The sequence below is a fragment of the Oncorhynchus mykiss genome, chromosome 10 (genome assembly GCF_057628025.1).
Source record: "Oncorhynchus mykiss isolate SJ-2025 chromosome 10, ASM5762802v1, whole genome shotgun sequence".
In the NCBI taxonomy this organism is placed as follows: Eukaryota; Metazoa; Chordata; class Actinopteri; order Salmoniformes; family Salmonidae; genus Oncorhynchus; species Oncorhynchus mykiss.
The window spans coordinates 61,457,441-61,482,568 of NC_143031.1; the positions used below are offsets into that span (position 1 = coordinate 61,457,441).

Consider the following 25,128-nt stretch of genomic DNA (forward strand, 5'->3'; position numbering starts at 1 on the left):
GACCAGGCAATCAGGTTCGATAATAAACAGAGTAGCAGCAGTGCATGTGAAAGTGTGTCTGTGTGAGTGTGTTGGTGTATGCGTGTAGTGTCAATATGCAGATGTGATATGTTTGTGTGTGTGTGTGTGTGTGTGTGTGCACGTCGGTGTAGTATGTGTGAGTCCAGTGAGTGTGCATAGAGTCAGTGCAAAAAAAAATTTAAAAAAAAAAAAAATGGATGGGTGCAAGTAGTCCGGGTAGCCATTTGATTAACTGTTCATCAGTCTTATGGCTTGGGGGTAGAAGCTGTTCAGGAGCTTTTTGGTCCCAGACTTGGTGCTCCTGCACAGCACGGCAAGCGGTGAGAAATGCACTTTTGTTTTGATAGACTCTGTGTGAACTCCTCATGCAGCTGTTTTGATGACTGTTTTCCCAGATCTACACTAATGTACTGAATACCCGCTGAATGCTGGTCACTCTTCAAAGCGCCACCATATTTCGTCAATGACCCCGATACGGTCTTTGACACTTCAATAGCCTGCCAAGTCCTATTTTGCATGGTGATTCTAAGCCTTTGGCCGATGCATTACCGTGTGTAACTCAAGCTGTCCGTATTATTCAGAAATATCCATCATTCTATAAAGTAATAAAGATGATGAGTGCGAAAGCGAGACCTGTAGGCTTTGTGGGTATCCCACGGGGTGGAGTTTTTCTGCTTTGGCTGCACTTCATAGCCTTGTGAATTTTTCAAACGTTTTGGGCATTAACACTTACAGTATGGACCGAAAAACGTTAGAAGTGCAGGGCTAGGCTAGGTCTTAGCTTCTGAGAACTGATTTTGCGCTGGGGGCATGGGAAGCTTAGCTCAGGACTCTTTTTCTAATACACCCAGGGCTCTACGTGCTGGAGGAATTTGAAGCATTCCACCAGAGCCGTTGGAAAGAGAAGAGGGTGGGGGGGGGGGGGGAGCACTGAGAAAGTTTATGTAAGCATGTGAGGCAGGAGTCCTAAGAAGGCTGAGGAATGCGAGGGGAAAGGAGAGCGGAATTACCGAGAGGTAGTTCAAAGCAAACGTTCTGACTTTTTCAAGTGCAGAGCAAGGGAGTGCTGGCGTAAGCCGAAAGAGCTGATCTCTCGGTCATGAGAAGACACGTTTTTGTTCTCTCATGGTCTCCGAAGCACGTACATTATTCCTGCACGGTCTCTTGTTGTGAAGGTCATCGGGAGACCATCTCGACTTCTGTAGATCTCTTTGTCGACAATAGAAAGAACAACTGTGAAAATAGTTTTTCTCTGGGCCGTGGTAAAGTTGACTGCAGCCTAATTCCTCATTACACGTTTTCAATGCCAGAAAAATATGATATTGACTCAGTTTCTGAAGTAGACATCGTGCGTCCATATGAAAATAAGCACTGGGGATAAACAGGATTTTGCAAATCCTAATCCTCTTTTGACAACCGGTAATCTTTTTGGCGCTCTAATTTGTTTCAATTGCCAGCTTTTGATATCCATGGCATGTGCAATCCTCTCCATTTGTGGCGACACCATTGTAGCTACAAGGCCTTCTGGGGAAAAGAGTGTCTCTCCCCAATTTAGCCCCCCCCCCCCCGCCCACTATGTACCCCCTTTCATGACAGGGACCTTGGTCCTATACATGCTAGAAATACTGAGTACACCTCATCCTCTGAACTAAATAGGGAACATCATAGTGTAGTTCCGCAGGTACTACTCCCACCGTGTGTTACTTTTTTGTTTTGGCCTGGATCCGCTGGATATATCCAGTCCACTTAAATGTCTTCTGTCCTCAGACCTCCTCTGCCATTTTCCTAGGCGCCTCGAAGCACAACCATGTTATCTCACCATTCTGTCAAAAACAACACTCAGCGGCTGTGTGTTGTGCAGCAGACTTCATCCAGCCTCCCCGCTGTAACTAGCTATTGAGTAAATGTCACAGTGGACCTGTTTCCAGAGACTGATTGAGGTGGCAGGTAGCCTAGTGGTTAGAACTTTGGGCCAGTAACCAAAAGGTTGCTAGATCGAATCCCTGAGTTGACAAGGTAAAAATCTGTCGTTCTGCCCCCGAACAAGGCAGTTAACCCACTGTTCCTAGACGGTCATTGTAAATAAGAATTTGTTCTTAACTGACTTGCCTAGTTAAATAAAGGTTAAATAAAGATAAAATGAATAAAAAATTGAAGCGAACACACTTTGTAGTTCAGCGTTAGCCTGTTATCTCTTTTTATTGTGTAGCCTAGCTGCTGTGCTAGGTGGCTGTCGAAGGTGTAGCTGTAGGGTATGCAAGGAAGAGGGAAAGAAAGGAGAGCGAGAGCAAATCTGTCTGGGTAGGTTGCCTAGGCTTTGTCAACTGTTTTTATTGCCCCAAGGGCACATTTTGTAACTTCCTCATTGACTAGCCTAGAAATATAGGTGTGGTGGCTAAATACCTCAGATTCATGATTTATACACATTTATACAGCTAACTATTGTTTCAATGCTTTGTCGATAGATGCTTATCTTCTAGTAGGTTTATTTAAAGCCAGTCACGCATTCATGTTTGAATAAAAAGTAGACGTCAATTGAAATTGTCCTTGTGTTCAGAAAGAGCTGATTTGAAATGGTTCTCTTTTTGAATTGAACTATTCTAGGCGTCAGAGCCTCATCAAACTGTAAAAGAAGACACAAGATTTGGACTTTCTTACTTCCGCCAGTCAACCATTCCAATGCTATCGTACCAGTTGGCCTTTACCTACCACAGTTTAAGTTTCCTGTGAGGGGTGAGTTTGGGTCAAGGTTCTCTATGACTATGCAGCATTGTTGTTAGTCACCACTAGAATGAATGAATGAATGAATGACATTTTCATTTCGTGTCAAATCGTTATATTGGCAACCCATCCTATCCGGGATTAATTGAAACATAAACAAACTGCAATAATTCACTGTGATAATTGCTCTAGCGGTGCAGAACAGTCAAATAAAGCCATCTTCTCTATGCTGATAGCTTTAGGGTTGGCTGCTAAAAGCCTGACGCTCATGAGCGAGTGGAATGAAATGGTATAGGTGTGGTGGCTAAATGATTCATCATTTACACCCTCCGTCAGTAATTATCCAACCAACTATTGATTTGATATGTTTCGATAGATGCTTTGTCTTCTGGTATGTTTATTTAAAGCCAGTCACCCATTCATGTTTGTATAAAAAGTAGATGTCAACTGAAATTGGCATTTTGTGTTCAGTCGGAGCTTCATCAATGGTTTTCTCTTTTGAATTGAACTATTCTAGGCGTCAGAGCCTCATCAAAACTATTTTAAAAAAGATACGAGATTTGGACTTTCTTCCTTCCTTCCGCCGGTTCGACCATTACAATGCTATCGTACCAATTACGGCCTTATCTACCACGGTTTGTTTAAGTTTCCTGTGAGGGGTGAGTTTGGGTCAAGGTCCTCTATGACTGCAGTCTTGTTAGTCACCTGTAGCAGTGCAGAACTGCACTAATATAAAGTCATCTTCTCCATGCCGATAGCTTTAGGGTTGGCAGCGGGCACTCTGACAGCCTGACACTCCTGAGCGTGTGGAATGATTCTGCTATGCCAGTGTCTCCCAGTCAAACGGATGAGCACTCAAGCATGGGCGTTGCGTTGGCACAGGCACAATAAATGTCTCATCCCTCTCGTTCTAGCTGTCTCTTTTACCTTGTCTCTCACACACACAATTAGTCTGAATAGCACATATTCTCACCCTTACACACAGACACAAAAATGTACAACACGCACGCACACACACGCACTCTCCCTCTTAGTTTCTCGTTCCAGTTTCTTTTACCCACTCAACCGCTCTCTCCATCTCATCCTCACTCCTTCTTTTCCCAATCTCCACCCTCTCCCTCTCACTCATACTCTTTCCCCATGCTCTCGCAGGACGCTAGCAGTCAGATTAGCGCTCACATTTCTTATTCATGCCTCACATTTGCAAATCTGTTCCTCCCAGAAGCTATCTCAGTGAGTGCAGTGAGTAGTCGGCAGTGCTTCCGTGAGGAAAAACTCACACTTGCACATTTTGACTGCGTTTTTTTTGTGGCAATATATATGTTTTAGTTTACTGTTTACTGTTTACTGTTTATCTGTTTACTTCATTATATAAATCACTTTTATTTTATTTTCTTCGCCTCACGATGGCCCTTTGGGTGCATTTCACATTCGGCGCCAGCCAGCAAGCCTTGACAAGCCTGTATACCCATATGACATCGACCATATTACACCCTGCATGCCTTCAGAAAGTATTCATACCCCGTAACTTAATCCACATTTTGTTGTTGTTACAGCCTGAATTCAAAATTGATTAAATCTATATTTTTTCTCACCCATCTACACACTATACCCCATAATGACAAAGTGAAAACATGTTTTTAGAAATGTTTGCAAATGTAGTAAAATAAAGAACAGATATCTCATTTGAGTCATCTGAGTCAATGATTTATAGAAGCACCTTTGGCAGCGATTTACAGCCGTGAGTCTTTCCGGGTAAGTCTCTTTGACACCTGGATTGTGCAACATTTGCCCATTTTATTCTTTAAACAATTCTTCAAGCTCTGTCAAATTGGTTGTTGACCATTGCTAGACAACCATTTTAAGGTCTTGCCATAAATGTTCAAGTAGATTTAAGTAAAAACTGTAACTCGGACACGCACTGCATTCTTGGTAAGCAACTCCAGTGTAGATTTTGCCTTGTGTTTTAGGTTATTGTCCTGTTGAAAGGTGAATTTGTCTCCCGGTGTCTGGTGGATAGCAGACTGAACCAGATTTTCCTCTTGGATTTTCTCTGTGCTTAAGATCCATTCCGCAAAAACATTTAGTCCCGAAAAACTCGCCAGTCCTTAATGATTACAAGCATGTCCATTAGGGTGATATCAAATTGTATTTGTCACATGCGCTGAATACAACAGCTGTAGACCTTACAGTAAAATGCTTACTTACATGCCCTTAACCAACAATGCAGTTTTAAGAAAAATACAGAAAGAAAATAAAAGTAACAGTAACAATAATGAAAGAGCAGCAGTAAAATAACAGTAGCGAGGCTATATTCAGGGGGGCACCGGTTAGCCAAGGTAATTGAGGTAATATGTACATGTAGAGAGTAGCAGCAGCGCAACATAGAGGGGGGACAATGCAAATAGTCTGGGTAGCCATTTGATTAGATGTTCAGGAGTCTTATGGATTGGGGGTAGAAGCTATTTAGAAGCATCTTGGACCTAGACTTGGCGTTTCGGTACCGCTTGCTGCGCGGTAGCAGAGAGAACAGTCTATGACTAGGGTGGCTGGAGTCTTTGACAATTTTTAGGGCCTTCCTCTGACACCGCCTGGCATAGAGGTCCTGGATGGCAGGAAGCTTGGCCCCAGTGATGTACTGGGCCGTACGCACTACCCTCTGTAGTGCCTTGCGGTCGGAGGCCGAGCAGTTGCCGTACCAGGCAGTGATGCAACCCGTCAGGATGCTCTAGATAGTGCAGCTGTAGAACCTTTTGGGGATCAAATCTGTTCAGTCTCCAGATTTGAATATCCATATAAATTACTCGGTTAGTACACAAGGGGGCACCAAAACGCACAAAAAAGCCCATTAGGCATCCTTTACTAGAATGCTAACAAAGTTAGCACAAGTTATCCAGCTAATAAAGTTATACATATATAGGTAAATGACCGAATGTCATTTTTGTTGAGTTTGGACACTACAAGCGAATGTGAACGAGAGCTATTATCCAAATGAACAAAGTTTTGACGCATGCTTGTCTGAATGTGTACACGCTGTGTCTGGAGTCTGGGAGTCGCTAGGGCAACGGGCTTTCCTGCTCTGCTTAGAGAAGATGGGGGAGGAGCAGATGGGCCTAGAACGCAGCGGAGACAAAACGCAAGGATATTAAGATGCAGTGGTAGTTGTACAGAAAACTCATTCAAAGGGCTTTGACTTCTCAAACACGGAAGAAAGCTAAAACCATAGGATGCCGCGTGACCTTATTCATTCAGCCACTTACTTAGATAACTAGCAAGTTAAACTTAGGGGTCGCCCCATCTCAGAATGGAGTTGTTTTTCGTGGCCCAAAAATGTAAATAACGTATAAGAAATATCTCGCTACGTTTTTGTAAATGCAGATCTACAATGCTTCTTCTTGTAATTTTTGCTCAGCATCAGACAAATGTTGTGCTTCAGTTGCACGTGTCCACTCGGATGAGAATTCACGAATGGGCATTATCAAACGACAGCGCTCTGACTGATGTGGAACTACTTTTCTCTGATACTTTTCTCGTGTAGCCAGCTTTCTTTTCTCTGGTAAAATGCAAGATTAACTTTAAGCAAAACATTAGGAAATGTAGCTGGTTACATTTATTCTATGATAAACGTTAGAAATATGATGGCCATGCATCTTTTATTTTGCTTTATCATTGTAAGCTCATTTACTTGTGTGGCTGCCAGCCAAATAGTGTTGCACTTCTGTTGTCGTCTGATGAAATTGAAGCTATTTTCTGCCGAATGTGTTGCACTAATGTATTTTCTGTGAAAGAAAAACTATAGTTGCACGTCGCCGATCACTCCTTTGAAGCAAAAAAAAAAAGACTTGACTTTCAATATAAACGCGATCCCTGTCAATACACAGCTGCTCCCGCTTTCTCCCGTTGTGCTGGTTCAACTGTTCTAGGGAACTATGGTAAACTTCATAATGAAAAATAAGGTGACGGGTGAAATGAAGAACGCAATCAGCTTTATCTCCTAACGTATTGCACAAGTTGACTGCAGGTATTTACTTAAAAGGTAGCTACAAATATTAAAATGTACAGTATACTGTCCTAGCCTAATAGCCATAACATGATGCTTGAAAAGATGGAGTGTACAGTATTTTTGCAGTATTACTTTAGTGCCTTCTTGCAGATGCATGTTTTGGAATATTTGTATTCTGTACAGGCTTCCTGCTTATCACCTAGACAATTCAGTTAGTATATTGGAGTAACTACATTTTAGTATTTTGGTCATATAGCAGATGCTCTTATCCAGAATGACTTACAGTATTGATTCCATAAAATGTTTCTACAACAATGTTGTAACTACAATGTTGTTGATCCATCCTCAGTTTTCTCCTATCACAGCCATTCAACTCTGTAACTGTGTTAAAGTCACCATTGGCCTCATGGTGAAATCCCTGAGCGGTTTCCTTCCTCTCTGGCAACTGAGTTAGGAAGGACAGCTGTATATTTGTAGTGACTGGGTGTATTGATACACCATCCAATGTGTAATTAATAACTTCACAATGCTGAAAGGGATATTCAGCATCTGCATTTTTTTTACCGATCTACCAATAGGTGCCTTTCTTTTTGAAGAATTGGACAATTTATTACCTCACAACATTTCAGAATATTGTCTGAAGGCAGGTTATACCCTCACATGGCTGTAGGAAGTGTCATGGAGTGTTACAGTGCTATCCATTTCCACCTTTGCCACCCTGCCTCCCGGGCCTTATTACACACCTCAAGCTAACCGCTAACCCTGGCTAGCAGTAATGATGAGTAATGACAAAAAAAGCACCTCAGACTCAGACATAAGATACAGTAACTCTGAGGTGAATAAAAACTCTGAAACCCCTGAAAAGTGAAATGTCAGTGACAGGTGTTGCAGATTTCTTTTTTTCTTCTCTCTTTGTTCTGAATATTTTTTTATTCCCCCCTGAGGTGAAAGGTAGGCCTGTCTCTCGGTTTACAGACCTGCAGTGCAACTCATTGAGTTACAGGGAGCAACAAAGGGTTTTGAAAGGCAGGCAGTAGGAAAAGTAGGATTGGTGCCATGGAGCAGTGTGTTATCGTTCTTCGGTATATGGCAGACTAGGACAGTATGCGATTACCGCTTGCCTATACATGGCAAACAGGCCCACGCCCTGGCTTTATTAGAATTTATTACCGTCGGAGGTGTGCCGGGCCAATGAGCTCACTTTTATTGCTTTTGATAACAGGTCATTGGGACCTTTTATTTTTTAAATGTTAATGTTCACTTAAATTGCATGGAAAGAGATTTTCTAGAGATTGTCTTCTTAACAACTGAGTAATTTCCTATCGCTCTACCCCTGACATGCCATAACCCAAGTCTGCCTAATGATCAGATATATTTTTAAAGTCCCAAATAAAATGTGCATGAGAAACCACATCATAAATGTTGAGTAATCCTCAAGGGAAACAACTGTGCACCCATCCAGAGAAGGATGGCTGACTAGCCTACTTTCTAGTTTGCTGTTTTGATGGTTCCGCCACTGATCTCCGTTCAGTCATCGGGGGTATTGTTGTGAAATGTTAGTCCTAACAGGTCTTTGAAAGCTCCTCTGTTTGCTCAGCTGAAAGCTATAGGCCCCTCATGGCATATGGCCTGCTGTAAAAATCCAGGCCTGTCATGTAGAAACAGACAGCAGGGTCTGATGTTAATAGCAACCTTCTACCCTACCATATTCCCCCTACTGCTGTGCACCTACACCTACCCATGATTACGGAATGAGTTTTTCTCTCTCTCTCTCTCTCCATATCTTTCCTTTCTCTTTCAAGTGGTATCTATATACTGGAATTGTTTTGTGTGTGTGATCCCCATACAGAATGCTAAATGCTCTTTGAACTTCTCTTTGTTTTTATATGTATGGGACTAAGACAATTTCCATCTAAAAGCTGGGAGTGAAATGGTTTTCCATTAAAAAGAACATGGATGTTTCTCTTTCATAATACAAGAGCCCACATAACTAATTATTCTCTCTTTCTTTCTCCCAGGGGTAATCAGAACCCAGGAGCTCCTGGACCATGAGACGACCCCGCACTACTGGCTGACTGTGTACGGCACGGATGGTGGCGTGGTGCCCCTCTCGGCCTTCGTGGAGGTCTACGTGGAGGTCCAGGACGTCAACGACAACGCGCCGCAGACCACAGAGCCCGTCTACTACCCGTCGGTGGCGGAGAACTCGCCCAAGGACGTGTCCATCATCCAGATCGAGGCGGTGGACCCGGACGCCCGGGCCAGCGACAAGCTCTCTTACAAGATCACCAGTGGCAACCCCCAGGGATTTTTCGCCATCAACTCCAAGATGGGTAAGACGAAGGCAAAGGCCGACACTTCTGAATTGAACTCTATTGATTCCCAAGGTGGAATTGATTTCTCGCAGGCAAACGTGTGTAGTGCTGCTATGCTTTAAATGAAGAGCATACCCCGAATAGTAAAGGTAGACAGAAAACAAAACAGGTGAGGTCACACGTGTCATTAGTGGTATCCATTTGTGGTACATTGAAATGTATTGGAAATGGCCTTGTCTTTTGCTTCCCATTGACTTTGTGTATTCCAATGGATGTGTTCTCTAATGTGAAAACACAAAGCATGTACAGAGCCTTGGATTTATCTTCCCACGTATGTGTGGCCAGCAATCAATTAACCATCGCCTAACAGATTGTAGTCAAGAGGCTACACACCGACCGAGAGACGAGTGTATGTAACGCCATGTCCAATTTCATCACTTGAAAGAATACAACTCCTCTCACAGGGTTGGGAATAGCGCTTCCTAAATAAAAAAAAAAGGGTAAAGAATATATGTCGAAAGAATAGACGTTCAATCGCCCTTTGAGACTATGAGGGGACATGGGGGCAGTTGTAGGGTATCTAGGTTATATCAATCTTTTTTGTTCTTGTTCTATAAGAAGCCTTTGATATCTCCAGTATGGCCACGTGATTTTAGCATGGTCGATAGGAGAGATGTCGACGGGGGCTTTTCCCACTGCCCACAGAGCACAGTGTGTTCACATATGGTGTTCTGAAAATGGATGAACGTTGAATATTTCATTTTTCTGTTTTTTTTGTTGTTGTGAAGCCCACTGGAGCAGACAGTGATTTTACTCCAGCACGAGCGGGAAATGGTAGTACAAGGACTAAAAGGTGCAAACTTGGAAGCCAACGTTTTTGAACGTGTGTGTTATTTGTGGTGGGGTTTTGAGGAATTGTTCACACTTTCTATTCAGTTGGACAGATACCATGTTATTACGCACGCCTGTGATTTATTTGTATAATACCTTAGATCTGGACTTTGTTCAGTTTGCTTTCATTACAATTCAGTCTGGACTTCCAATGCCTTGTCTACAGTCCCCCTGCCCAGCTGTGTAATTACAGTTGGGTTACCAAAGCAGTTGGACGACTACAAGGCATAACAGCGGCTCAATATGAAACGTCTGCTAGCCTGAGTCAAGTCAATCAGCAAAACGATATTTGTATGTCCCCTTTTTAATAATTAACACAGGCTGCTCATTACAAACAAGCCTGTTTACTTTGATTGCATTGTGCAACCTTGTATGTCTTTCAGTAACGGCTAATTAACAAACTCATTTCAATCCTACCTCCCGAGTTTTGTATACCAGTCTCTTGTTGCGAGTAGTCATTTAAACTGACATGAGGAATGAGCTGTAGAGCTATCGGCTCTCCAATTCTCCCCCCATTGACTTGTGTGGTCCCATATTCCAAGGCGGTCCTCCCATCAACAAACTGTGGTTATTTTTTGTTATAGCAGGGGCCAATGTGAGTGTTCTTGACCAAATAAGGGTTTGTCATGTAGCATGCTCTCTCTAGCTTTCCTAATGGTGGCAACTCTCCAATGAGAGACAGAAAAGAAAGGGAAGGGGGGGGGGAAATAACTTTAAGGCACATTTAGCTGCATTTAGCTGCATTTAGGCCTTAATTCAATGGGGCGATGGACGATAGGTTTGATAATGAAGGTGTGAGTTGTGTGGGAGGTGGAAGGTTTGTGTGAGCGTGTGTGTGTTTGTTTGTGTGTGGGTTGACTAAGATTCCACTTAGACAGATAAGCCATCCTGAACACAGTGGGTATAGTGTATTTCTCTTGCAATGGAGAAGGCATTCTTGAAGGGATTTACAGTACAGACGACTAGAGATGAGTTTGCCAGACTCATGCTGTTTAGATAATAGCCGTTGTTGGATTTTAGGAGTTGGCCTAGATTCGAGTTTCTCCTATCTGTAGTTAGTACCTGTTGAAGAAAGTATATAGGGCAAACCAGCCTAGACACAAATGCACACCGGTGATTAATCACATAGGATCTGATCAGCCGAAGAGGTTTAATTTCACCCAACGTTTTAACAGAATTGTCTGGTATTCTATTATCCGGTGTTACCTTAAGAGCGTAAATGGTGCCATCTGATCGACGGGCAGATCCATATCTGACCCCAGGCCATTGATTTGGGCTAACCTCCAATGATTTTCATTTAACCTCTGAGATGGGAAGCACGTCACCGCTCAACTGTTGAAAACCCGAAGGTGCGTCCGAGAAAGTGAATTGACATCTGTCCGTCTATTTTAAGGGTGGCTGCTTTAGATCGGCCCCGTGGTCAATAATCAACTTCACCATAGTGTATTGTCGTTGGGTGTTTTTGCCTCCCACCCGAACAGGCTTGGATTGTACGTATCCGATATGCGTCCCGGTTCTTTCGACACGTCGTTTCTGGATGTTTCCTGGAAACAGCTCTATTGGGAGAGCAGATTTCAACTTGCCCTTTGAACCAAATGCTCCTACTTAGCCGACATATTACCAGTAGATATTTCCCCCCTTCTGGATTACGGGGTATTTCTGAAACTCAGAACTTTGCGGGGCTACCGAGTCTACCTGTTTATGTTCCAATGCTTCTCCGCTTGCTTTGTAGGTCTTCTCAAATGGGTTTACACGAAGGACGGCGATGGGCGAAGGATGAAACCCCTTCATGCATATCAGTGTGTTAAAACGTTTATCAGTGGTACCTCAGGGCTCCTCGTGTTAGGTTCAACAAAGAGGTGGCTTTGTACAAAGATAAACTTCAACTGAATCACTGCTTCCGTATATGTGTTTGTGTCATTTCTGGGGAGGGGAGGAGAGAGAACCGAGAGAGAGTTGAGTGCATCTCAACTGTTGCTGAAAACATTCAAGTGTAACATTCATAAGTGAACCGGACAAATTTTGTTCGAAGATTAACTTAACTAAATCACTCATGGATTTGTATCATTTATATAGAGAGATAAAGAGGGCTGTTGCTGAAAACATCATCACATAATGTTCGTAAGCAAAAGGGACACATTAGGTTTTAATTTTCCATGTGACTTCCATTAAGACGGATGAAAATTGGCTCAATCAACTCAATATGGCATTCTCCCCGCATATTACAGGAGAGCACGCTCTGTAATTATAAGCTCAAGAACAGCAACGGGAGCAAGGCCCTGTTTTGGCATATCTACAAAGCTCTAGAAAGGGGCGGGTGGAAAAAAATTAAAGGAAAAAAATAATGTGTGTTGTATGTGTGGGTTTTGGCAAACGTTGCGTACACATGCCTAGCTAGCTAGCTTATTAGCTTTGAAGCTAACATTTCTTCCCCTCAGCTTTCTGCCTGAAAGTCTGACAGCTTCAAATGCAGATAGATGATGAGGGCTTCTTTTCATGCCGCTTTTGGCTCGCCCTTTTCCCTATTTTGGTGAGCATTGCAGACACATGTAGCTTAGCTGGCTAGCTATCATTGAAGCTAGTATTTTCTTCCTGTAGCTTATTGCCCGACAATCGGGGGGCTTCAAACGCAGATGAAGGCTTCATCTCCTGGCTGCTTTTGTGTCGCCTTGCCCTTTTCTCTGTGCAGTCCCCGTATCGGCTGGCTAAATCACCGGATGAAAGGCTTACTTTATTTCTGCAGAGTAAACAAGTCCGGCTGTTTAGTTCCCTGTAACTCTGGGGGTTTCATTTAAGTCCAAGGCCATCTCTCTCACAAGACACCATGGCAATCCCGTTCGGAGAAAGCTGGCAATGGGAATTCATGGGTTTTGGGGTTTCACTTGGTCTGGAATAAAGAAATAAATAAAAAAATAATAGTTCCTCCCCGCTGTTTGGAAGTTTGAACGTTTTCTTTTCCCCAGTCTTTCCAAGACGCCAAGGAGAATTGTCACTTTGTGAGACTGACTCGATGTATGTGTGCATTCTGTGTGTGTAGCATTGTATGTGCCTCCTCACATAACAGTGGTCTGTATGCAGAGCTGGTGTGAACGAGGCTCCCCCTCTTTCCTCCACCTGATCTAGTGCTAACCCACCCACTCGCTGTGTTGAAGCGGATCAGGTTTATAGTGATACACATACCACAGGATTCCCTCCCTCCTCTCATTCGTCCCTCTCTCTCTCGCTCTCTCTCTCTCTCTCTCTCTCTCTCGCTCTGTGGGTTCAGCGTCCCTTTCAAACACAGCCCCGGTCAGAAAACACGTCTCTGCCTTTCCCACCCTCGCTCGGCTTGACCCCGATGCGAGCCCTTGTAGGAGTAGAGTTGCTGAGTTACCCACCTCCTGCTCTGTCCAAGCCTCCACTCTCACGTACAGTCTCCGCTTTTTAAATCGCTACAAAAGCTTTGGCCTCTCGTTAAAAAAGAGACGCCGGGAGGTATTCTCGGGCGGTCGTCAGGGAGACGTGAGCTGCCTTCCTGCGTAGAGGGAGAGTAGGAAAATGGATACTGTTAATGATACCTGGTGAAAGAGGGATTTAAAAGATGCAGGCAGCCTGATGCGACGGATTGGACTGGGCTTTGAACAATGCCGGAACTGGAGTGTGTGCTCAAACAGCCGTGACTTCTCGTCGGAAAGACACTTGCACTCCGGATACAGGGAGGGAATGAGAGGGAGAGGTCGGCCAAAGATCACGTGAATATGACAGAAAGTCTAACTAGCTGGCATTCCTATGTAGTCCAAAGGTGATTACACCAATGTGTCATCATGTACTGATTTGATTGTGATCTGTAAGAGCAAAAGCACCAATAGTCTCTGGTTCAGTATTTCAGTGTTTTAACCACGATCCCTTTAGGACTCTCTTTTATGACGACAGGTTCAAGGTTCCCTATGAACAAACACTGTCCTTGCCCAGGATGAGAGACTATTGTTTTGTTTTATGAGAGTTAGCCTTGGAGCGCAAACACACAACCTCCCCTTTCACAATGAGGCACTCAATGTTCTTCACTTGACAACAGTACAGCATAGCCCATTCACTTAGTTCTGCATGTCCTGTGTGGGACAGAGTTGTGCATTCCACATTGTGTGTGTGTGTGTGTCCCCTCCCTCCGCATTTGGTAGCAGCAGTTGACCCATGTATTGACATTAATGGGAAAGATAAACCCAGGTGATTTAAAAAATAAATAATTTAGGCCCTCATTGAAAATGAGAGCTCAACTCTTCCTAGCGAGCCCGGATCATTGTAGTGAATTGAAAAGGAATATCTCGATAATTCGTTGGCAAGCATGGTTTCCTCTGACAGCTTTAAAAAGCATTTCTAATGCCAGCGGTTGTATGGAAAGCCATTAGAACAGAAAAAGAATAGCCGGTGGGGTCCGGGCTTCAAATCATCCACTCCGTGATCTACTCGTATCAGCTTTCAGCGACGACATCTGACAATGTGCACGGCGTTTGTCAAAGCGCCCAGGCCGATAGCGAGGGGAAGCCAGATAGGAAATGGATACTACCTCCAACAACTTCCTGACGTTTCCTGCTATTCGGGGTGGGCCGAACAATTGGCACGAGACACAAAAGGTTCTCAAAGGAGCAGGAAAGGAAAGGGATGGCGTATACTTTTTTTTTCCCCAGGGAAACTAATCCACAGCTTCTAGCTACTTGAACCTTTTGTAGGCTGTTGTTAATGTGTCTGTGTGTGTGTGTGTGTGTCTGCCTAGTGTGTGTCTGTCTGCCTGTCTCTCTGTCTGAGAGTGTGAGGGATGCCTACAGCACTACAAGGCTTCGAGGTTCATTAAGTATAAGCTCTAAGCACACCTGTTCCTCCCGGCTCGCCCACTCCTAAGCTGCTCCCAAGCACCTCCCTCACCTCTCTGGGAACAGCTGAATCTACATCCTCCGACGCTGCAGCCGGGAGGTACTGCAGACTGAGGCCTGCACACCGTCCAGACTGTCTGTCCTCAGAGCATGACTGAGCACGGGAACGTACACGCAACAGCGGGGGGGTGATGTGGGGTGATGAAAAAAAAAAAAAAAAAATACAAAACATGGACGTCATCTGCCGGGGTTGGTGTTTTCTCAATCTCACACAAGGTGTTTCCGGTCTCTTGCTGTCTATTTTGTTCTACCTTTCTCTCCCTCTCTCTTTTTCCCCTTCCTCCCTCTAAATTGAAGGCAGACACATTACATTCAGGCATAATAGAAACAGTATAGCCAGTATGTAGACCCCAGCTGGTAATCAGCTCCACAGTATCCAATTACTCATCCCTGTCACCAAACCATACATCAATCACACGCTCAAACAGACATCTGGACCCCCCTATAGGCACACCGTAGCAAAACGTTTTGCAACGGGAGATGAAAGTTTGTGCCTCCTCATTGGAGAAGTCCCTCGCTGTTTTAGCCAAGTTTTCTTCTGTTTGGTGTCCTGTGAATTACGACCCCAGTCACATTGACCATGGGAATCAGAATCAGTAACACCCGAGTGGCTCTGATACGCTTTCAATGTACCACGACCACAGATGACATTGACCTTATAAAAATCCTCAAAGTTCCTCCAGTGTCGATGTTTATCTCTGTTTATGGTCGTAAGCAACTGCGCTTTCTTAAGCTTATCGGCAGTCCTGCACATCCTGTCGGGGGGGGGAAATTCCCAAGCTTCCAAAATTCCTCGGCTTCCATCATATGTATACTAGATTTGGAGAGTGAAGTATTTTCCCAGACCCCCCTGTGTCCGTCCTAATCGAGGACCCGCCTACAGATAGACAGTGAGCTCATAGTAGGGTTCCTTTTTTTTGCGTCCCAAATGGAACCCTATGCCCTACTTTTGACCAGGGCCCACTGTCAAAAGTAGTGCACCATGAGGGAATAGAGTGCCATTTGGGATGCATTGTTTGTTTATATCCCCTCGAATGAATCTCCATTAGATGAGCCCTATTAGCTACCTGGTTGGAGGGTAATGAGGTAGGGAGGATAGTCCTCTGAAGCATCCCTGTGTGTGTGTGTGTGTGGGGGGGGGGGGGGGGTGTGTGTCTGTGCAGTGCCTAGGGGAGCAAGGCAGGCATTCTAGTTTTGAAGTGGTTTAGCTGTCCCTCTCTCTCTCCTTCACTAAATGCTAGCCATTTTCACAAAGACCCCCTCTTAGCAGCAGGTGTGGGAGGGTCACGGAAGGCTATTGTCTGAATCCACTCGCGCTGCGTCTGTGTTTGCCAGCGCGTGTGTGTGTGCGTGCGTGCCTGTCAGTACGTCCCTGTCCGAGTGTGTGGTGGTTTCTATCTTGTTGTGGGAATCTGTGTCCCTGTCTGAATCCTTGAATCCCTGTTTGTGCGTGTGAAGTGGGCTCTTATGGGAAATGCAGGGGCCTTTTGTAAGCTGAGTGAAGTGCGGCATTCCTCCCCTAGCTAAATGATACGTCTGTGGAGGCCCATCAATGGTCCCCTGTCAACGGCTCTGTGGCATCTCACCTTTAAAGAAACACCCAAACAACCCCTTCTCTACTGGAAATGTTTTTCCTGCCCCATCTTAGACCCCCTCACACAAGTCGGCCATGCTTTGGGCTACTTATTTTGGGATACTTTGCCCTGCGAAACACACTTTGGGATAATGAGGGTTTTCTTGGGCTGTGTTGGCTGTGCGGGGAACAAATTGCTGTTTTGAACCTCCATTTTGGGTTCTGGTTGGGTCTCCCTGTAGACTAGCTTGGAGCTAGTTGGTAGAGTCAACAATTAAACATGGTGATATTGAAATTGTTGTCTTTGGCGCTTGAAGCACGGAGAGGTTAAATGTTTTCTCCTTATGAGAAAAACGAGTCGCCCTGGGTTGTTATTTTTTATTTTTTTACCCCGATCCAAAAACAGAAAAACAATCCCAACTTAGATCAAATAATGAAATCTCGGGGCTTATTCGATTTGCTAGTTCGTCAACAATTACGGTAAATATCTCAAGGCGCTCATAGCTCTTTCGTAACTGGGAAGAGTTTAACCTCCTCCACTGCAGACACCCACAAAATTCCCGCACGTCTACAGTTGACAGCTAAATATGTGTCACCCTGCTAGACTGCTAATCACTGCAGTAATACCTGGGTTGTGTCCCAGCCCGGCATTGTTCCGGACAGCTCCCCCGGCCTCCATTTTGGAGACATGGTTGTGCTGAAGGACATGCTGCGGAATGCCTCTCTTCTGCAACTGTTGTTTTTCTCTAAACAGCCTGGCTGTAATTAATGTCAGCCCCGGTTCAGCCCACTCCTGAGGAGGCTTGCGCGCGTGTGGTTTTTCGTCACCCTGTACACTTTCGTCACCTTGTAGAGTCCATGCCCTGATGATTTGAGGCTGTTCTGAGGACAAAGGGAGGGGGGGGGGGGGGGGGGGTGCAGCTCAGTTTTAGGAGGGTGTTCTTAATGTTTTGTACACTCTGTACAGTACCTATAGGCATCTGTATTTCCAATCCATAAGCAAAATTGATTGTCAAAGGCTGGAGGCCTGGAGCTGTGGCTCAGGTAAAGATAGGGAGGTACACTAAGTCTACTACTTCATAGTTGTTGACGCGTGTAACCCCACATCAAAGGACCGCTTCCGAGAGCTAGGAGACAGCTAAGATACTATTTTTTTAAAAGATGGCTCCAACCATCCGGATCAATTTAGAGCAACCTTTAAGTTCTACCTCGGTTAAATTTAGCTTCTTGCTAGGATGGAGGTGCAGAGGAGTCAACCCCCGCCCCTTTAATTAAAGCTGTGGAGGATTTTCAGCATGGCACACTTGGCAGCTTGACAAGGGGAACGTGTGTTTGTGTGTGAGCGCAACCCCCTCTCATTGTCAGTCTTTAGGAAGTGTGGGTAATATTAGTGTGTGTGTGTATGAATGCGTGTGTGTGTGTGCGCGTGTGTGTGCGTGAGCTCTTTCAATCTTTGGGAAATGGGGGTAATACGATCACTTTGTTTACGTCCATTGAGATGCCTTGCAAATTGGCCGGTTTTCAGGACAGCCCCACCGATATCCCTTACCTTCTTTTACAAAGAGCCTTGTTCGTCGCAATCTTTTTAAAGCTATGTCACAGTCAGCTGCTAGTCTCAACCCATGACACTACCCATTGCTAAACTATCCAGCATTGTTACAAGCTTAACAACAGTACAGTGTAGCACATTGACTTAGTTCTTGAGTTTGTTCTGATGGTGGCATGTTGTCAAGAGTCCTTCCTTAAATCGCTCACAATTTCCTCGGACAAGCTTTTCCAACTTGTAATGCCTTCATTACCTTTGTTCAATGCTTTAAATGTGTTGTTTTTAAAAAATTTTTTTTTTACAAAAATAGCTTCGCACACAAGGGAAACACTGTCTTTCTCTAATGCTGATAACTCTTTGTTTTATTTTATTTTCAATTCCAAACTTTTTAGGGTATAGTATGAACGAAGCCCTGGGGAGCTCCGGCTCGGTTGAGTCCATTTGCTGTGCAAGAGCTATTTCGAGAGGTGCTGTAAGTTATGGGCTTGCTATTCCGGTTTGCACCCTATGTGCCATTGATGGGCTTGGGTTTCGGAAATTCTTTTTTTTTTTTGCTATGATAATCTGTCGCCGCGTGGTCCACCAGCCGGCTCTGGTGCGGTCTGCTCTGGCACGTCTACTCTGTACTCATGTTTTACTGCGAGGTTACAATTACGCCGGGAGTGAGAATACACTGCTTATTATCTGGGGAGAAGAGACTGCTGCTCGTGTAATGTAGCCAGACCTTCTCTTCTCCCAGCCCTTTGGTTGAATCGGATTTAAAATCAGATCAGATCTAAAAAAAAAAAAACAAACATGGGATCTCATTCAAAATCCCATGCACTCTTAACAGATGACTCAATACGCTCGGGCTTGGAGCTGCAATTGACCGTGTCTGACCTCTGACTGCCTGATTCTGTATTTGTTCAGCTTGCGGGAAAAAGCCCCAGAGTTTAGAGGCAACGGCTGTTTCAGAGCCCGCTTAGTGGACCGCCGCGATACTTCACGTCTGGAAGATGGGACTGTGGACTGTCTGGGGCATGGAGGTGACTGGGGGTTTGGAGACCTTTCTACGGGGTCAGTGTCTCAGCCCCCATCCTCCTCTCTCACAGGTCATTTAGAAGATGGATTGGATGACATAACCGAACACGGCAAATCAGCAATTCACTCGGCCCTTTCCCGCTTTCGTGTTAGTTTGGCTATTTTGAGTCTTTAGGAAGCACATCATGCATCTTGTAATGAAGTTCGTCTGCCATTTCAAATATGCCCTTTTTCCTCAATATGGTTTTGTGGTTTCATTTCAAGGAAATGGATGTCACGTTGTCCTGTAGTAAGACAAGATAGCATTGATGCAACATTGATCATGGCCATAGTACTAACAAACCTCTTTTCTCTCGACAGGTCTAGTCACAACTACCTCGAGGAAGCTGGACCGAGAACAGCAGGACGAGCACATTCTTGAGGTAAGCACCTTGTTTTGTCTGGTCTACCACTATCAGAAAGGGGGGGGGGGGGGGGAAACGGTCTACTTTCTTTTCGGTCTGTCTGAGCCCTGGTGTTTGTTTGGAGAAGCATCAGCAGCATTGCTAATCATAAGAAAGGCCCTCAACGATGACCTCTTCAGCCGAAACGGACAAATGTCCGAAAGCAAGCATTTTAGTTGCCTCTAAACTTTAGCCTTGGCTGGCTTCAACCTCCAACCGACGTACTTTAGCCGAGTGCCAAGCGTTGCCAACCAAAGCAAGCTGGAGGCACAGAGATGCAGCACATAGTTCCACACTAACCGGCAGAAGGGGGTTTGGGTTTTGGGATCATGATTCCGCCGGTTGAGATTTCCAGGGGGGAAATCAGGGTGACTGTGCCTTTGTTCTTCGCTAGTGTACCATCTCGGGATCGAGGGAGGCAAGCCGGGGCAGGAAGTGAGCCTTCAAAGCTGGGTTGATGTTTAAAATAGTGGATACTCTCTGTCTCTCCCCCCCCTACTCCTCTTCATTCCGTTCCCTCTGCCCAACCTAACCAAACGTTTAACACCAGCACATTTCATGCCAAGATTGAGTAACCAGATTGGGTGCTGCTTAATTGCCGTTATAGGAGTTAATGCAATTCGAGGTTCATTGGATGCCGATTTAATGCCAATGTGTGCCCGCATGCCAGCCACTCCCTGGGTTTTCATACTCAATTTACACAGTGGGACACACTCATTTTATTCTGGGACTGGAGAGTAAAGATAGTGAGGCAGATGGGAGGGATCTGTTCTCTGGAGGAAGACATTTTGCTGCCTCTCTCCCCCCTTTCTCTCATCCATCCCTATGATAAATGAAATGGCCTACTCCTAGATTTGAGTGCCGAGTTGCAGAGGCCTCAAGCGAGTGGAAAACAACTAAATTGAAGCCTTTGACATGAAAGCCCTTTAAATTTGTTAAAGTGACCAGGTCAGGATCCCTCTGTATGAACGACCGGGCAGATTCCCAGGACAGAGTCAAAAGCCACCCTTAAGGGTTCATCTCAGGGTCATTGGTTGTTATGCGACAGTAGATTTAGAGATGAAGAGAGTCGACGGCCAGTGCCTTTTTCCCAACAGGCTCCTGTTTTTACGAATACATAGCCAGAGCCCATTTGTTATTACACTGTTAATCTGTCCCATTTGACGAAATACTCCGGCAGGCATTAAATAACCACATTAAAATGTTAAGTTCATAGCGCTTTTCCAGTTCTTTCATGTTGGGGGCAAATTTAAAATGCACAGCGACATTCGTTTTCTCTTCACGGGGAAAAACCTTATTTATATCTTTTAATCATGCCATACTCCGTGTGTGATTATATACACACAGTTGAAGTCAGATGTTTACATACACTTAGGTTGGAGTCTGCTACACACGCCTCTTGGAGGGGGGAACGCAACACCCTGTAACACGCAACTCCCCGTGGAGTGAAAAGGTATGTGACTGCACGTGCGGGTAACGATGACAGAGGCAGAATATATTAATGTTTACAGGGAATTTATTTCCTTCACATGGTCATTTGGGGAAAAGGGGCTGGATGGAACCAAAGCAAAGAAAGTAAAAGTTAGAGCCCCCTCTCCTACCTACCCACAACTTACCTAACGAGCACCACCTGGCGCACTAACCAAAATACAGGGGATGGTCCGCCCAGGTTTTACCTAGTGTGCATAGACATAGTATATACTATGGGCAGGCCGCTTGCCTAAGAGCTCCCAAGGTGCCTACCCCTTCCCCCCCTGGGAACAAAAGAAACAGAATAATACAAACTTAGAGTGAACAATTTCACTAGTCAAAAACACAGTCCTATGGCATACACAAATGTCAGGACCAGCTACAAAATACTTTACAAAAATTCATACATACCAAGAAGCTCTCAACTAACAAATGTACTCTGGCTTTTAAATCTGCAGAATGAGTCAGTAATTGAAAACAGCTGTTCTCCTGACGAGAGGGCGGGGTCAGAGCTCCAATCTGCACTGGAGCTGACCAATAGGCTGCTTTGGACTTCAGGAAGCCAGTTCCTGAAGTACACACAAACACATACAAACCCACAACACAGAAACTGGAACGTAAGAGTCATTAACTCGTTTCCAAACCACTCCACAAATTTCTTGTTAACAAACTATAGCTCTGGCAAGTCGGTTAGGACATCTACTTTGTGCATGGCACAGGTACATTTTCCAACAATTCTTTACAGACAGATTATTTCACTTATAATTCACTGAATCGCAATTCCAGTGGGTCAGAAGTTTGTGTCTTTAAACAGCTTGGAAAATTCCATAAAATAATGTCATGGCTTTAGAAGCTTCTGATAGGCTAATTGACATCATTTGAGTCAATTAGAGTGTGGATGTATTTCAAGGCCTACCTTCAAACTCAGTGCCTCTTTGCTTGACGTCATGGGAAAATCCAAAATAATCAGCCAAGACCTCAGAAAAAAAATTGTAGAACTCCACAAGTCTAGTTCATCCTTGGGAGCAATTTTCAAACGCCTGAAGGTACCACGTTCATCTGTAAAAACAATTGTACGCAAGTATAAACACCATGCGACCACGCAGCTGTCATGCCCCTCAGGAAGGAGACGCGTTCTGTCTCCTAGAGATGAACATACTTTGGTGTATCCAGAACAACAGCAAAGGACCTTGTGACGATGCTGGAGGAAACCGGTACAAAAGTATCTTTGTCCATACTAAAGAGTCCTATATCGACCGAACCTGAAAAGTCGCTCGGCAAGGAAGAAGCCACTGCTCCACAACCGCCATAAAGCCAGACTACAGTTTGCAACTGCACATGGGTACAAAGATCGTACTTTTTGGAGAAATGTCCTCTGGTCTGATGAAACAAAAGTAGAACGGACCATCGTTATGTTTGGAGGAAAAGGGGGAGGCTTGCAAGCCGAAGAACACCATCCCAACCGTGAAGCATGGGGGTAGTAGTATCATGTTGTGGGGGTGCTTTGCTGCAGGAGGGTCTGGTGCACTTCACAAAACAGATGGCATCTGGAGGAAGGGAAATTATGTGGATATATTGAAGCAACATCTCAAGTTGCAAATGGGTCTTCCAAATGGACAATGATCCCCAACATACTTCTAAAGTTGTGGCAAAATGGCTTAAGGACAACAAAGTCAAGGTATTGGAGTGGCCATCACAAAGCCCTGACCTCAATCCCATAGAAAATGTGTAGGCAGAACTGAAAAGTGTGTTTTGAGCAAGGAGGCCTACAAACCTGACTCAGTTACACCAGCTCTGTCAGGAAGAATGAGTGGGATGCTTGTGGAAGTCTACCCGAAACGTTTGACCCAAATGAAACAATTTGAAGGCAATGCTACCAAATACTAATTGCATGTATGTAAACTGCTGACTCACTGGGAATGTGATGAAAGAAATAAAAGCTGAAATAAATCATTCTCTCTATTATTATTTTGACATTTCACATTCTTAAAATAAAGTGGTGATCCTAACTGACCTAAGACAGGGATTATTTTTTTACAAAGGATTAAATTGTGAAAAACTAGGTTTAAATGTATTTGGCTAAGGTGTAAACTTCTGACTTCAGCTGTGTGTATATGCATGTGTCTGTATGCATTTTTGTTGTAGTTATAATGAATGATTATATAATAACTTTACAGCTTTCATTTGATCTACTGCTCCACGGGAGCGAAATATTTTTATTTTTTTTAAAGGGAAAAAAAGCAATTCGACGCAAGTACCTTTTGACCTAAATACTTTAGATGTTGGTAAGTGGTAACAGAGCTACGGTGACGCCTTTTGTCTCAAATGGCACCCTATTCCCTATGTAGTGCACTTCTTTTGACTAAGACCCATAGGGTGCCTTTTGGGACGAAGACCTTTGCTCCTAGCCTGGCCTCCTAGCAGAGTCTGGCTGGTAACCATAGCGACTTCAGCACATGTGGATCAAGGGAAGCGGGGGGGTGGTCGGGGGCTGGCTGGCTGACTGTGCAGGCCTTGTTTGCACCAGATGCCGTAAGGGGAGTTGGAGTGGGTGGGGGGGTTTATGATGAGGTGAGGGTTGGTAGGTGGTGGTGTGTGTGTACGTGTGTACGTGTTTGCGTCTGTGCATGTGTGCCCATGCCAGTGTGTATGTGTGTGAGTGCCACTGGCAGTGGGAGTGGGGGAGGTCTCTGAGTGAGCAAACGGCAGGCTGATCTTGGTGAGTGTGCGTCGGCTTCAGCGGCAGGGTGACATGTCTGAGAACAGGGAGGGAGGGAGAGAGAGAGAGAGGAAACAACAAAGGAGATATGTAAGATATGCTCGCCCAGACCTGAAAGAGAGGCAAGTTGAATGTTCTGATCATAGGCCTATCTATACACCAACTTCACAAGTTCCTATAGTCTCAGCCACTTCCATAATTAATGCCTGTGTGTCTAGGCACCAACGTTTCACTAAAATCAGACTTGAGAGTTGTCCGCCATTTGACCAGGGGTTTGTCAGCAGTGCGCGCCAAGCGTAAACATTTGCTTACGAAAAGCCCGAGAACCATTGCGACACTGTCTTGACGTTGTTGTGACTGTCTGTCTGACAGACACAGAGACTGGCCTCTGGTAAAGACGTTGTTTTGAAAGAGTAGGATGTGCCGATGAGCAACTGTCTTGCAGGGCTTGGGAAGCGCGCACGCATGTACACTCACATACACCATCTCTCACACACACACACACACAAACTCCCTCTCTCTCTCCCTCTGACAGGGTAAAAATTTGTTGTTCTGCCTCTGAAAAAGGCAGTTAACCCTCTGTGCCCTGTACGTTATCACAGAGTTCAGTTTGTCTTTGTAATTGATGCTCCCGTCTTGTCTCTCCAGTCGCTCGGCATAATTACCACTCAGCCTGCGTCCCAAATGGCCTCCCCATTCCCTATTTAATGCACTACTTTTGACCGGAGGCCTGTGGGCCCCTGGTCGAAGGAAGTGCACTATATCGGGAATAGAATACCATTTGGGACGCATCACACAAACAGCAGAGTTCACCTGTTAACGTTAGCCGGGTCCTCGTCTTCAGCTTTTTTCAATCCACTGCTTTGATTTCACAAAGGGAACCGGGAACGGTGGACAAAGTGTGTGTACACAATGGCACTCTATTCCCTGTATAGTGCACAACTTTTTAACAGGACACCTAGGGCTCTGGTCAAAAGTAGTGCACTACTTAGATGTAGGGCACCATTTAGGACGCATATAAAATATAATCAGAAACGGGGCCAAATGAACTCATCTGCTCGTAATGGCAATGTTCATTACAGAATATGAGAATACGGGCCAACGCACCGGCAACACTGCTCCCGAGAGGTGCATGCCACCTCGAACTCGAATGGTCCTCGTCGTCCTATTTCATTAATTTTGTTCGGGCAAATAGCTCGGACTGCCTCGGACTGACTAGGCGTGGGGAAACAAAAACACATTATGCCGCTAATCGTCGCTGCTAGTGCCAAATAGAGTGTGACCACCAACCCCCCAAAGTGATTTTGCTGTAGCGCCGAGCAGATGGTTTTAAATGACTGTTGTTCAGCTCTCTATTTTTATTTCTGACGCTTTGAGATAGATAGACGAAACCCCAGTTTAGTTTCCCAGTTACTCAGAATGTTTAAGTGTTGTGTTTTGTTTGGGTCAGCTAAGCTTATTGCTGACTGAGCACTTTAAGCTGTCTCGGCTGTGCATTT

The 25,128-nt window shown here is 44.7% G+C and overlaps 1 protein-coding gene and 1 long non-coding RNA gene across 10 annotated transcripts in view; both read left to right on the top strand.

The window, feature by feature from the left end:
* Positions 1–25,128, top strand: part of LOC149980128 (uncharacterized) — a 297,110-nt gene that overhangs the window by 27,594 nt on the left and 244,388 nt on the right. The window lies entirely within an intron of this gene.
* The window catches only part of LOC110534409 (protocadherin Fat 1), a 100,441-nt gene that overhangs the window by 14,367 nt on the left and 60,946 nt on the right, over positions 1–25,128 (top strand). For all 9 annotated transcript variants that reach the window (XR_005034193.2, XR_016483862.1, XM_036933522.2 and 6 more), the window contains exons 3-4: positions 8,764–9,078; positions 19,358–19,419. Coding sequence is in view for 7 of the 9 variants with exons in the window: in XM_036933522.2 (XP_036789417.2) it covers positions 8,764–9,078; positions 19,358–19,419 (377 nt within the window). In the remaining 2 variants the exon portion in view is untranslated. The remainder of the gene's footprint in view (positions 1–8,763; positions 9,079–19,357; positions 19,420–25,128) is intronic.